The sequence below is a fragment of the Thunnus maccoyii genome, chromosome 12 (assembly GCF_910596095.1).
Source record: "Thunnus maccoyii chromosome 12, fThuMac1.1, whole genome shotgun sequence".
In the NCBI taxonomy this organism is placed as follows: domain Eukaryota; kingdom Metazoa; phylum Chordata; class Actinopteri; order Scombriformes; family Scombridae; genus Thunnus; species Thunnus maccoyii.
The window spans coordinates 27,708,292-27,723,579 of NC_056544.1; the positions used below are offsets into that span (position 1 = coordinate 27,708,292).

A 15,288-nucleotide genomic window follows, 5' to 3' on the forward strand; every position below is an offset into this window, starting at 1 on the left:
ATCCCCTCCCTGTTCTGCCTGCTCCACTCTGTCCAGACATTTCCTGGTTCCCTCCCATTCACAGATCTGAAAGTTTATGGATGGGCGTAACCAGCATGGAGTGAAATGCAGGAGCTGACAACACCCATTCAACACAGACCAGAGGGTGAACAGGAAGAAGAATAGTATCAGTGCACACCCTTTGCTTCCTCTTCTGAGAAAGTGAAACTTATCAACAGTCATTCTGAGTGCTGAAATGGCGCAGCAAGGAGCTCAGCTGGACGGAGCAAAATTCTGCTGTTCGATCTGTCTGGATCTACTGAAGGATCCGGTGGCTATTCCCTGTGGACACAGCTACTGCATGAGCTGTATTAAAAGCTTCTGGGATGGAGAGGATGAGAAGAAAATCTACAGCTGCCCTCAGTGCAGACAGGCCTTCACACCGAGGCCTGTCCTGATGAAAAACACCATGTTAGCAGATTTACTGGAGGAGCTGAAGAAGACTGGACTCCAAGCTGCTCCTGCTGATCACTGCTATGCTGGACCTGAAGATGTGGCCTGTGATTTCTGCACTGGGAGGAAGCTGAAAGCTGTCAAGTCCTGTCTGGTGTGTCTGGCCTCTTACTGTGAGAAACACCTTCAACCTCACTGTGATGTTGCTCCATTAAAGAAACACAAGCTGGTCGACCCCTCCAAGAAGCTCCAGGAGAACATCTGCTCTCGTCATGATGAGGTGATGAAGATGTTCTGCCGTACTGATCAGCAGTGTATCTGTTATCTCTGCTCTGTGGATGAACATAAAGGCCACGACACAGTCTCAGCTGCAGCAGAAAGGACTGAGAGGCAGAGAGAGCTCGAGGTGAGTCGACAAAACATCCAGCAGAGAATCCAGGACAGAGAGAAAGATGTGAAGCTGCTTCAACAGGAGGTGGAGGCCATCAATCGCTCTGCTGATAAAGCAGTGGAGGACAGTGAGAAGATCTTCACTGAGCTGATCCGTCTCATCCAGAAAAGAAGCTCTGATGTGAAGCAGCAGATCAGATCCCAGCAGGAAACTGAAATGAGTCGAGTCAAAGAGCTTCAGGAGAAGCTGGAGCAGGAGATCACTGAGCTGAAGAGGAAAGACGCTGAACTGAAGCAGCTCTCACACACAGAGGATCACAACCAGTTTCTACACAACTACCCCTCACTGTCACAACTCAGTGAACCTACAGACTCATCCAGCATCAATATCCGTCCTCTGAGCTACTTTGAGGATGTGACAGCAGCTGTGTCAGAGCTCAGAGATCAACTACAGGACATCCTGAGGGAGAAATGGACAAACATCTCACTGACAGTGACTGAAGTGGACGTTTTACTGTCAGTACCAGAACCCAAGACCAGAGCTGAGTTCTTAAAATATGCATGTGAAATCACACTGGATCCAAACACAGCATACACATGGCTGTTATTATCTGAGGGGAACAGAAAAGCAGCGACAACAGGTCTACAATCTTATTCTAGTCACCCAGACAGATTCACTCAATGGCGTCAGGTCCTGAGTAGAGAGAGTCTGACTGGACGTTGTTACTGGGAGGTGGAGTGGAGCGGGACTCGAGTTTATGCAGCAGTCGCATACAAGAATATCAACAGAACGGGAGATGAATCAAAATTTGGACACAATGACAAATCTTGGGCTTTAGATTGTTACACTAACGGTTATAATTTTGTGTTCAACAAAGTCTCAACTCCCGTCTCAGGTCCTCGTTCCTCCAGAGTAGGAGTGTATCTGGATCACAGAGCAGGTATTCTGTACTTCTACAGCGTCTCTGAAACCATGACTCTCCTCCACAGAGTCCAGACCACATTCACTCAGCCTCTCTATGCTGGACTTTGGCTTTGTTATTATGGAGCCACAGCTGAGTTCTGTAAACTCAAATAGACAGAAGTCATTTTAGACTTCATGTGTGAGATTATGTTGTAATTCTTCATTTTGTTTGTCTCCATTGTTTCTGAGAGCTCGTTGCTGTGGTGTTTCTGAACTGCACAGAGATCAGCTGTCAATCAAACTGAGATTGTCAACACTTTTTTTCTCTTCATTTGTTGTTCCGTTGATGTTTTGAGTTTCTTTAAATCTCACTTTTTCCTGTGTGTTTTTATCCATGGAGGCTATCACTGCTCATGATGATGTTTTTAAATTTAACTGACATTTCTTCAGATGAAAATATAAACTTCTATTTGTTCTAAATGTTAGTTTCATGTTTGTATTGATGTGTTTGTTTGTTGTTGTTTCTCTTCCACTTCAGCGTCTTAAACAGAGAAAACACCAGACCGTTCATCACTTTGTAAATTTATAAAGCCATGTGTTATAAAACTGTAATTATCGTGATAATAATCAATAAGGTGATATTTCATTTTTTTCTTGTACATAGCTGACATTCTGGGTTAAACTAACTGATTGTGTGGATGAAGTGAATCTGAACATGAAATCATTGAACAAGAGTCATTTAACAGACTTTACTGATTGGATGTGTGAACAATCTGAAGCTTTACAGAATAAATAAAGCAGTTTTCTTTTAAAAATAAACAGAGTATTTTCTTTTGTCTTCATTTCAGGATCTCATTTAAAGCTTCTGGAGAAAATGTAAAAACTAATATGAGAGTTTATTTGAGGCAGTTTTCCTCCTGAAACACCACAAAGTACAGAGTTCATGTTCAGAGCAGAAGAACGTTTGTCAGTCAGTCTCTGTACTTTCAGCTTTCTTCACTAAAACAGCTTCATCACAGAGAAATGAGCAGAGTTTTCTATCACTTGTTGCTTTAAACAAACTGAGATTTTATTTGTGCATTTAGTCAAAAGGGACATTTTTTTTTACGCAGGCCTGAAAAACTGGAAAAATAACAAGAACTAATTTGGTCAAATGTGGATGTGTAGACATTTTGTTGAACATATATTGTGTGGTCATGTACTTGATGTCTTCTTGTTTATTTTAAGTTGATTTTCATGAAGATGAAAGTTCAGAATGAGGCTGTCATGTTGGTTCAGTGTTTAGCTCTGTCACCTCACAGTCAGACGCTTCTGGGTTGTAAAGTTTGAATCCAGACTTGATTCAAACTTCTTGTGACTCATTTTGTTCGGGGTTTAATCTTTCAATCCACAAAACTGACTGCTGTGCTGAAGACTTTCTGTTATTGATGCTTAACTGACAACAAACAAATGCATGTAAAACTGTCATGATTAGTGTTTCTGACAACTGTGATTGATTTATTGCACCATCACAGGTAAAGTTACTTCACCTTTTCTAGTCCAGAAGTAATTTAGGAATCATTTTATCATAATGGTAATATACATATGAAAAGCTGCATTCAGTCTAATCAGAATCAACATGAGGAGAAATTGACATGTTCATTTTTCTATTTTCTTTTTTTTTTTTTTGTGATGTCTGCACTGGGAGGAAGTTGAAAGTCCTGTCTGGTGTGTCTGGCTTCTTACTGCAACAAACACCTTCAGCCTCACTACAATATAGGTCAATTAAAAAAAAAACATAAACTGATTGAAGCAACTGCAAAGCTTCATCAGAGCATCAGGAGGAGCTGGAGAAGGACATCACTGATCGTCCTGGTTCCTCCAGAGTAGGAGTGTACCTGGATCACAGAGCAGGTATTCTGTCCCTCTACAGCGTCTCTGGAACCATGACTCTCCTCCACAGAGTCCAGACCACATTCACTCAGCCTCTCTATGCTGGATTGCGGTTTTACGACTCTCCTTTTGCATCCACTGCTGAGTTTTGTAAAGTAGATTAAAGAGGGAGTCCATGTGTTGCCCTTTCTTCTGTCTGTCCAGACATGTCGGCTATTGCTGATCAGACTGATTAATCGATCTTTATTCGATTAATACAAAACAAACCTTGTAACACGCGTCACTTCCTGCACACCAGAGAGATAATTCATCTAAAAATTCAGCAACAACAAAAAAAATTCTTTGAGAAAATGGATAGCTGTCACAAACTGGATATTAAATTAATTACTGCAGTTATTTGTAAAGAGTATCTATATAACTTGTACATTTATTCATGTGAAAACATTTATTACAAACTTTTGCAGGGTGTATTTTGAATATGTGAGGTTTTCTTTTGCATATGAGTGTTGTTGATATTAGTTTCTACTTTTTTCTGTTTGAGTGCACGAGCTTAAAACATCCAGTCTGCAGTTTTTTTTTTAAATGACATAAATTTAAGGTGTTTGACTTGAAAAATCAATGAAATTATTATCCTGTGTTTATAACTGATCATATTCTTGTTACTACAATTTGTGAAGATTTGCTGATGTAAACAAACTTTTAACATCAGCAGAAAATATCTGCTTTTAGTCTGTTTATTAAAATACCTGTCAGTCAGTTTGAGATTGATAACTGGCTCCAGTCCTGTGTTTTTTAATTTTGGTGTAGGGTAACCCTTTTTTGTTTACATTGGGATCAGTGACTGTACCTTTAATGAAACCAAGACTTAAGTGTCCACTTTATTGCAGTTCAGTAGTTATTGATATGCTTATTCATGCTTATGTTTTGTATTATAATGCTCTCAATGCTACAATTATGCTTTTATGCTGTGTTATCATTATTAAGATCAATAGAGGGAGAATGTATTTGTTTTGTAAATGACATGAATATATACTGTAAATTGAGAGATTGCATGCTTGTATAAATAAATAACGTTCACAATGACAATGACAGAATGTCTTCCATGTTATCAATACTCAATCGAAGCAGTCAGGTAAATGTGAGCTTACGGGTTTTACTTTTGAAACAAAAGGCATCCGTGTTACGAAAACCTTAAATACCAGACAGGATGGAAAGATTTCAGTACAATCCTTGAGATGAAAAGATGGTGACATCCAGGTTTTCTACAACTACTTGTACTTTAACCTCAAAGAATTTTCAGTGACTGAAAATTCAGTGACAGTGAGACACATTTGATGATGAAACAGTCAAGACAATCACCTGGTAATTTTGTCATAATTAACAAACCCTTTACTTATGTAAAAGTACCAATACAGCAATGTAAAAATACTCCATTACAAGTAAAAGCACCGCATGAAAAATCCTACTTAAGTAAAAATACATACTGTAAGTATTAGCTGCAAAATGTAGTTAAAGTATTGCAGTAAAAGTAGTGGTTTGATTATGCTGCGTTGCCTGACACTGGAGGATGTGTATGAAAAGGTTTCCTGTTCATCTGATGTGGATGTACATCATTAATATCATCATGTTAAAGCTAAAAGTCAGTACTTCGAGATATAAGTCATTATTTCATTTGTTTACATGAAATTCACAATCCTGTATTATTGTAATCCGTATTATCTTTTTTCCTCCACAGTGTGCAGATATTGGTTTTATAGTTGCTGTGTGATGATTGTGATTGGCTGAGGATGTAAATAAACACACATGGAAACTCAGAGTGTGATTTGCTTATTGCTGTCTAATGATTGTATTGCAACCTTCATGTTTTTAATCATTATTTGATCTTCAGGACTAACAATAAACTGCTTAATGATCAAAAGTCTGACGAGATGTCGAGGATCTTTGAATTTGATCTATTCCAGGTTTGGTTTAGAGAGGTGGATCTGCTGTCATCTCAGATATTATGACGTTAATTCTTGCATGAATTCCTAAAGTTTTTATATTAACTTCATAGTATTATCCCCATCCAGATTTATAGTGCCTAATTTGGCTATAGCAATCCTTTAAAGCATGGTTTCCAAACCTTTTTTGTACCACTGAGGGTTTTATAATGATAATGTCATTGGAGACTGACTGATAAGCACATGTGGGGAAGTTCACATGCACAAACTGTGGTTTTGGCATGATCAAATGGCAGCAGGAGAGAAAAGAAAACGTAGAAGAATGAAACTTGAAAGACACTGAAACATAATTTTATTTGGTCTGTGTTTCATTGTGGTTACTGACTACACAGACCTCTCAGCAACACTGTGATAATGTCCTCACACAGATTTAATATACTGCTGCATGCTGAAAGGTGGTGTTGACAGACTGGTAAATATGTACTGATTAAAGAAAAAATCAGCATATTGTTGTTGGGGTGTGTCAGGGAGTGATAAGGAAGAATGCAGAATAAACAGAGGTTGCAGCAAAAACAACCTTAAATAGATCAATTAAGTATTTTTTATTCATAAACACAAAACTGGAGGTTACAAAGAAAGGCCGCAGACGCTCCCAACCAATGCAGACAATATAAAAGGGGTGGAGGTCTTTCTTAAGGCACCACAGGTCTATCTTTATTATAGCCAAGTAACTGTCAAGTTTATTTTGCTGTCACAACTTTGTCAGTTTGTCAGGGTGAAATAAGGGTTAGTCTTCAGGGCTGTGGGAACAATTTTTTACAAGGAAAAGTACTTTCAGGGATGAAAACATTTATTTTTGTTCTTCTAAAGTGAAAAAACTGCCTCTCTTAAACCACTCTTCATCCTGATATGAATCAAATATCCCCTCCCTGTTCTGCCTGCTCCACTCTGTCCAGACATTTCCTGGTTCCCTCCCATTCACAGATCTGAAAGTTTATGGATGGGCGTAACCAGCATGTATTGATATGCAGGAGCTGACAACACCCATTCAACACAGACCAGCAGGTGAACAGGAAGAAGAACAGTATCAGAGCACACCCTTTGGTTCCTCTTCTGAGAAAGTGAAACTTATCGACAGTCATTCCGAGTGCTGAAATGGCGCAGCAAGGAGCTCAGCTGGACGGAGCAAAATTCTGCTGTTCGATCTGTCTGGATCTACTGAAGGATCCGGTGACTATTCCCTGTGGACACAGTTACTGCATGAGCTGTATTAAAAGCTTCTGGGATGGAGAGGATGAGAAGAAAATCTGCAGCTGCCCTCAGTGCAGACAGGCCTTCACACCGAGGCCTGTCCTGGTGAAAAACACCATGTTAGCAGATTTAGTGGAGGAGCTGAAGAAGACTGGACTCCAAGCTGCTCCTGCTGATCACTGCTATGCTGGACCTGAAGATGTGGCCTGTGACGTCTGCACTGGGAGGAAGCTGAAAGCTGTCAAGTCCTGTCTGAATTGTCTGGCCTCTTACTGTGAGAAACACCTCCAACCTCACTATGATGTTGCTCCATTAAAGAAACACAAGCTGGTCGACCCCTCCAAGAAGCTCCAGGAGAACATCTGCTCTCGTCATGAGGAGGTGATGAAGATGTTTTGCCGTACTGATCAGCAGTGTATCTGTTATCTCTGCTCTGTGGATGAACATAAAGGCCACGACACAGTCTCAGCTGCAGCAGAAAGGACTAAGAGGCAGAGAGGACTCGAGGTGAGTCGACAAAGAATCCAGCAGAGAATCCACGACAGAGAGAAAGATGTGAAGCTGCTTCAACAGAAGATGAAGGCCGTCAGTCGCTCTGCTGATAAAGCAGTGGAGGACAGTGAGAAGATCTTCACTGAGCTGATCCGTCTCATCCAGAAAAGAAGCTCTGATGTGAAGCAGCAGATCAGATCCCAGCAGGAAACTCAAGTGAGTCGAGTCAAAGAGCTTCAGGAAAAGCTGGAGCAGGAGATCACTGAGCTGAAGAGGAAAGACGCTGAACTGAAGCAGCTCTCACACACAGAGGATCACAACCAGTTTCTACACAACTACCCCTCACTGTCACAACTCAGTGAACCTACAGACTCATCCAGCATCAATATCCGTCCTCTGAGATACTTTGAGGATGTGACAGCAGCTGTGTCAGAACTCAGAGATCAACTACAGGACATCCTGAGGGAGAAATGGACAAACATCTCACTGGCAGGGACTGATGTGGACGTTTTACTGTCAGAACCAGAACCCAAGACCAGAGCTGAGTTCTTAAAATATTCATGTGAAATCACACTGGATCCAAACACAGCACACGTACGTCTGTTATTATCTGAGGGGAACAGAAAAGCAATGGCAACAGGTCTACAGTCTTATTCTAGTCACCCAGACAGATTCACTCGATGGTGGCAGGTCCTGAGTAGAGAGAGTCTGACTGGACGTTGTTACTGGGAGGTGGAGTGGACAGAGGAAGGAGTTTCTGTAGCAGTCGCATACAAGAATATCAGCAGAACAGGAGATGAATCAAAATGTGGACACAATGACAAATCTTGGGCTTTAGATTGTGACACTGATGGTTATAATTTTGAGTTCAACAATGTCTCAACTCCCGTCTCAGGTCCTGGTTCCTCCAGAGTAGGAGTGTACCTGGATCACAGAGCAGGTATTCTGTCCTTCTACAGCGTCTCTAAAACCATGACTCTCCTCCACAGAGTCCAGACCACATTCACTCAGCCTCTCTATGCTGGACTTTGGTTTCGTTATATTGGAGACACAGCTGAGTTCTGTAAACTTAAATAGACAGAAGTCATTTTAGACTTTATGTGTCAGATTCTGTTGTAATTCTTCATTTTGTTTGTCTCCATTGTTTCTGAGAGCTCGTTGCTGTGGTGTTTCTGAACTGCACAGAGATCAGCTGTCAATCAAACTGAGATTGTCAACACTTTTCTTCTCTTCATTCGTTGTTCTGTTGATGTTTTGAGTTTCTTTAAATCTCACTTTTTCCTGTGTGTTTTTATCCATGGAGGCTATCACTGCTCATGATGATGTTTTTAAATTTAACTGACATTTCTTCAGATGAAAATATAAACTTCTATTTGTTCTAAATGTTAGTTTCATGTTTGTATTGATGTATTTGTTTGTTGTTGTTTCTCTTCCACTTCAGCGTCTTAAACAGAGAAAACACCAGACCGTTCATCACTTTGTAAATGTGTAAAGAAATGTGTTATAAAACTGTAATTATCGTGATAATAATCAGTAAGGTGATATTTCATTTTTTTTCTTGTACATAGCTGACATTCTGGGTTAAATTAACTGATTGTGTGGATGAAGTGAATCTGAACATGAAATCATTGAACAAGATTCATTTAACAGACTTTACTGATTGGATGTGTGAACAAACTGAAGCTTTACAGAATAAATAAAGCAGTTTTCTTTCAAGAATGAACAGAGTATTTTCTTTTGTCTTCATCTCAGGATCTCATTTAAAGCTTCTGGAGAAAATGTGAAACTAATATGAGAGTTTATTTGAGGCAGTTTTCCTCCTGAAACACCACAAAGTACAGAGTTCATGTTCAGAGCAGAAGAACGTTTGTCAGTCAGTCTCTGTACTTTCAGCTTTCTTCACTAAAACAGCTTCATCACAGAGAAATGAGCAGAGTTTTCTATCACTTGTTGCTTTAAACAAACTGAGATTTTATTTGTGCATTTAGTCAATAGGGACATTTTTTTTTACGCAGGCCTGAAAAACTGGAAAAATAACAAGAACTAATTTGGTCAAATGTGGATGTGTAGACATTTTGTTGAGTCCTGACACTCAACAACATCCAGGTTTTCTACAACTACTTGTACTTCAAAGAATTTTCAGTGACTGAAAATTCAGTGACAGTGAGACACATTTGGTGGTGAGACAGTCAAGACAATCACCTGGTAATTTTGTCATAATTAACAAACCCTTTACTTATGTAAAAGTACCAATACAGCAATGTAAAAATACTCCATTACAAGTAAAAGCACCGCATGAAAAATCCTACTTAAGTAAAAGTACATACTGTAAGTATTAGCTGCAAAATGTAGTTAAAGTATTGCAGTAAAAGTAGTGGTTTGGTCCCTCTGACTGATATATTATTATATATGACATCATTAGATTATTAATAGTGAAGCATCAGTGTTAGAGCAGCATGTTACTGTTGTAGCTGCTGGAGGTGGAGCTAGTTTCAACTACTTTATATACAGTTAGATAGTTTAGTCCAGTGGTTCCCAACCTAGGGGTCGGGCCCCTCCAAGGGGTCACCAGATAAATCTGACGGGTCGTGAGATGATTCAGTTTTTGGACTTTTTCTCTAATCTTTGATTTTTGCTGAAATATTGGATCATTTGAACATTTATTGAAATGAAAGCATGTGAGAAGTTTAGAGGGAAAAATCACTATTTGGTGGAGCTGTTAACAACTCATAGACATGTGAAATGTGACCCCGACTACACACTGCTTTTTGTAAGACATCAAAAGCCAAAAATATTGGAAACCACTGGTTTCATCTTTGACAATATGTTGTATTTTAAAAGCTTGTTATATTATCCATTGTGTCAAATCTTCATCTGAAAAATAATTAAAGCTGTCAAATAACTGTAGTGGAGTAGAAAGTACAATATTTTCCTCTGAAATATAGTGGAGTGGAAGTTTAAAGTATCATCAAATGGAAATATTCAAGTAAAGTACAAGTACCTCAAAACTGTACTTCAGCACAGTACTTGAGTAAATGTATTTAGTGACTTCCCACCACTGCATACAACATACAGAGCAGCAAATAAACTCTGACATGTAAAAATCGGCGGAGTTCCCCTTTAACGGTCCCCAGTGTCGGGTTCAGTAAGTCGGGTTCCACCACTAGAGTTCTCCCGGTGCTTCAGCAGCTTCGCTCGGCTCTGTTTACCTCCAGCGCTGCTGCTGTACTGTGGCCAGCTGGACACAAACCACCATCCACAGCCTCATCTAGCCCGAGAAACACTGATGTAAGCTGCCTTGTGCTCAATCCTTCGTGGATTTTCCCCGCAGCGCTGTGTGTTAGTGACACTGTAACAGAGGTGAGTTTGATTTTTTATTCGCATGAAAAAACGGCTCAGGCTCAATGACAACACTGCGGCTAGCAGCGTTAGCTTAGCCGCAGCTGCTTCTTCTATCCCGTGATGGAGGATTGTGAACATGGCGCCCTCCAAAACAAACGAGTAGCTAGCTAGTTAGCCGACACTGTTTCGCTATTTTCTGACAACGAATGAAGCTTCATGTTTACTCGGAAAAACTACCATATTGCCACTTTGATTGTGACTCTTTTCAGCTTTCGCTTACGAGTTGGCCAGCTAAGGTTAGCTACGTAACAGTCTGCTAGCATTGCTAACTAAAATTAACTCTCCTCGTTAGCCTGTTTGACTGCCAGCCACTCATTTTATGTACTTGTTTGGCGTTTAAATTATAATTCAATCTATAAGTGGTTTGTTCAAGTTCTTTTGTAAAAGTTAAATCGCTCCATTTGTCTTGACAAGCTTTGGTTTGGACGTCAGCTAGCCGGCTAGAAGCTAAATCCAGCTTCTGAAATGCCAAAAGCCCGTGGCCTTCCACGGTTGTCTCTTTGTTGCCCAATATACGAGATATGTCTTGTGTGTTATTTAAATATATGATTTATTGTGAAATTATAAATCATAATATCATAATGTCGGCGTCCTGTCCGAGAAAACCTGGTTTGGTCTCATCATGCAAGTGTCAACGTGGTAGCTAGCTTCCAACGGTGAATGACAGAGTCGTGTTAAACATTTCTGACAGCACTGCATCCTCCAGACCTGCCTGAGGTTTGATTTAATTGATATTATTAGTAGCAGGGACGATGTTTGATTTGTATTAACATCATGAGGAGATGTCAGCCTTTCTGTAGATGGAACAACAGAATAGTGTAGTCTCTTTGTTTACCCTGGGAGCAACAAAACCCTTTCTCAACCTGTGTTGGCTGTCTTCTAATTAGCCTCCAGTGTCGCACACTTTGTTTAATTGATTGGGGAGCACGTTGGCGTGCAGAGCCGGTCGTCCTGTCTTCATGTAGTGTGAGCTCCCAGGAGACAGAGGTGCAGGCTGGTAGCAATGTGCCAGGCAGCAGATGCACATGGAGGAGGGAGAGCTGAAGTGTGGCCCTGCTGCCTTGGCATCATGGCACAGGTGGCCCCCTTTTCACACCTACTGCACCCAACACAGAATACGGGAGCTCAAATTACTCACTGTCACCTACCTCACTGGTTCCTTCTCCTTCTTCAGCTGTTAATTTATTGTTTATTCGGATCCCCATTAGTTGTTATCGAGGCAACAGCTACCTATTCCTGGGGTCCACGTTAAGAACATAAATGTATACACATGCTTTCACCTACATTTATACATAGAGCACTAACCTCACCCCAGTTAAAACAGTATAATACAGTTTCAACGAAAGCATGTGCATCTCTCTTTATAGCTACATCTTTCTCTATATGTGTTTAAATATATACACACACACACGTATTTACACATTCATGCACACATACTAACAAACAGTATCTATAACTGATAGGTAAAAATTACCAAATAGACTGAGGTTGGTTGAAGTCAAGCGTCTCTTTAATTCAAACCAAACATATGTTGTAGACACGGAGAGTACGCAGAGTCTCCGTGGAGAATTCTGACAAGACAAAGGAAAGACACTAGTATATATTGACGGCCTTGATGCCCTGGGAGGCAACTCTAGTTGTTTACAGATTCCTTCTAACAGCCCCAGACAAAACTTTACAGAGCTCTCACTTTCCCATGATGACCATGATGTCTATTATGTCTATTATAGTGTTCCCCTCAAGGCCCTGCCGTCAAATACATACATACATATGACCATATCTACTTAACTAATACATGAATTTTTCTATCAATAACGATGCTCACCAAATGCTTTGAGCTACAAATTTCACAAAACTGATGAGAAAAAATGACTAATTGAACGACTAATTATATTTTGCAGGCTTTTATCCAAGAATAACCTCTTAAGTTGTTTTTTAAAAACTTTCTTTACTTGTTGCTTGAGTAATAAAGTGACTTTATATATTACAGTTTTTATTGTATTGGCTGTAGGTTGAGGAATTGTAACATGAAGCTGTGTTTTGATTATTTTCATTATCGATTAATCTGCAGATTATTTTCTGGATTAATCAGTTAATCGATTGGTCTGTGAAATGTTTAAAAAGAGTGGAGAGAAAAAAAAAAAGATTTGCTTTGTTCGTCCAGAATCTTAAGATATTCAACTGACTGTTTATGTCGAACATAAACAGAGAAATTTTCACACTGAAGGAGCTGAAACCAGAGATTTTTTGGCACATTTCCCCTTAAAAGATTACATAAATGATTGTTGCTGATTATCTTTCTGGCGATCGTCTCATTGAGCAATCGTTGCAGCTCTACCGCAAAGTCTGCAAAACTACTGGGTTTGATTTGTAGTGTTATGTGCACTCAAACATTAACATCAGAACATTTACACATTGTTTATCTCGTGGTTTTTTAATATCTTAAACGTAAATATCTTAGTAATCATACTATATCCGGTGAATCGTACCATCTTTGTTTTTTGAACAGACACAAATCTTGTCATAAAAAAACCTTTTTACCTTCATAATTATCAAAGTGACACAAGTGCCAAAATCCTGCGTTGTTGCTTTCAAGGTGGCTGGAATTCATTAATTTTGAGAAACGCAGAATTTTGATGTCTGAAAATTGTGAACAAAAGTATTTTTATTTCTCATAATTATGAATATTAACTTTTCTGCACAGCTTCTCCTGGATTTGTGTTCTTCTCCCCCCAAACACTCAGTTTCTGAGTGTTTAATAATGAACAAACACGTTAACCTTTAATCAATAAACACAGGCAAAGAAATCAATCGGAGCTCGACGATTTCGGCACATTTAGAGGAATCCAGACGGTGACGGTGAGGGATTTAGTTGAAGCTGGCTTGCAACCTTAATATCAAATGCATCAGGTTGATATTTGTTTACTGTAGCTCAGACTCAGGTACTCATCATACTGGAGATGATTACTGTACATCACACTATTTCAACTCCAGAAACCTTCACTTTCTACACTGACAGCACGCTTTGTGTTCATTGTAGCTTCATTTGCATTTATTCTTGGGTGATTTACTTATTTGCTGTCAACACTAAATGTGTTGATTTTTTTTTTCCAACATGCTGTCTTTTACCTTAAACCTACAGCTCAAAGTGTGAAGTTGAACATCCTTTCTCAAACATCTGTCACAGCCTCTTCTACCACAAAGTGCTCTAAAGCCGAGCGTCTTCCTTCGCATAAAAAAAAAAAAATAAAAAAAATGCTCCAAGCATTATTATGGTTAGCTTTTGGCTGCGGTTTATGAAAGTGACATCTTAAGTTTCACGGATGGTTAAGAGGAGGACCGCATAAAATTGGATTTGAATTTCTTAAGATACTCAGGGAAGGCCAGGCCTGTGCATAAGAGTAAAGAGGCAAACCGGCATTATTCTGAACCTTTTGAAGGTCTCCGAGAGTTTTCCTTGTCAAATTTCCTCTGGCGTCCTCTGAGCCTCCGTCACCGCTGCATTATTTGTTTTGATGTCCACATGGCACGGAGGGAAATAGTCGAAGGTATTAAGAATGTCCTCTGAATGACAACAAAGCATGTTATGAATATCTGTCCGGTGATATGTAACAAATGCTTTTTCAGAGGAATATGGCCTACATAAATGAATTTTAAATAAACCTGTGCCCGGATAGGGACGGAGACTTTCAGTATAATTCTGAATTAATGTCCGCAGTAATAAAAAAGGTGTTTGTCTGAAGAATAACGGTCAAGACCAGAGGGAATAGTTCTTGTTGTAATTGTGTCAAAAGCTACACACACACATGCCATTTTTTAAGAAGTTTTATTCAAAGTGTTTGTTGAGCTGTTTGTTTCACATAGAGATCACAATGATTCAGCTGCTGAGATGTGATTGTTTTCTGGTTTATTTAGTCCTCTGTGAGGATATCTTTGAGTTGTGAACTGTTAATCAGGGCAAAACAGGAGGTTTATGTTGCATTTTGGGCAACAGAGATCAATATTTTTCAGCATTTTCTAGACATTTTATAGATCAGATGAGTTGAGGATGGTAGGTAAAGGATCTGGTTTTAGATTAGACAGAGAACGGAGAAATAATGTCAACAATTCTGAACCTAAAGGGTTGAATTTTAAGTTTTCCTTTTGCCATCCAGGAAGTCTAGACTGATGCTCTTGTTTGCATCGACCAGCATGTAAACAAAAGAGACACCTGGTTAATTATTCAGAACATTTCCTCGATCCTTGCTTTTTTCATATAATATGAAGGATACACTACATGCTGTTTTGAGTATTTTGAAAATGATAGGATTGCTTGTAAGGTATGAAATGAGCACTCATCAAGCGCCAAATGGCTAAATCGCCCACCTGGCCTCTCTTAATGGTCAGTAAGGTCTTTTACACACAGTAACATGTGATCCTCCTCGGCCCCTGCTGACCACCGTGCACTCTCGTGCTGCTGCTGCAATCAGTTTGAAGCGAAACAGTGACTCTTTATCTAACAGGCTCTCGTTAAACCGCTTTGCACAACCTGAACTAATGTTTCCCTTTCAGTCTAAATGTCAGCTGAGTGTAAAATTTAAAAAAAAAAAATATATATATATATAA

At 39.5% G+C, this 15,288-nt stretch overlaps 2 protein-coding genes across 8 annotated transcripts in view; both read left to right on the forward strand.

The window, feature by feature from the left end:
• Nucleotides 1-90: 90 nt before the first annotated feature.
• LOC121908333 (E3 ubiquitin/ISG15 ligase TRIM25-like) lies at nt 91-8,428 on the forward strand. Its single transcript, XM_042428250.1, has 2 exons — nt 91-1,898; nt 6,668-8,428. Exons 1-2 carry the CDS (start codon nt 236-238, stop codon nt 8,356-8,358), a joined length of 3,354 nt encoding a protein of 1,117 aa, XP_042284184.1. The 5' UTR covers nt 91-235; the 3' UTR covers nt 8,359-8,428.
• Nucleotides 8,429-10,427: 1,999 nt separating this feature from the next.
• The window catches only part of zmynd11 (zinc finger, MYND-type containing 11), a 33,033-nt gene continuing 28,172 nt past the window's right edge, over nt 10,428-15,288 (forward strand). For 4 of the 7 annotated variants that reach the window (XM_042429789.1, XM_042429794.1, XM_042429795.1 and 1 more), the window contains exon 1: nt 10,428-10,641. The gene's annotated coding sequence lies outside the window, so the exon portion shown is untranslated. Of the gene's footprint in view, nt 10,642-10,736; nt 10,920-11,235; nt 11,401-11,561; nt 11,762-15,288 lie in introns of those variants that run through there. The other 3 variants (XM_042429790.1, XM_042429791.1, XM_042429793.1) reach the window with 3 other exon arrangements.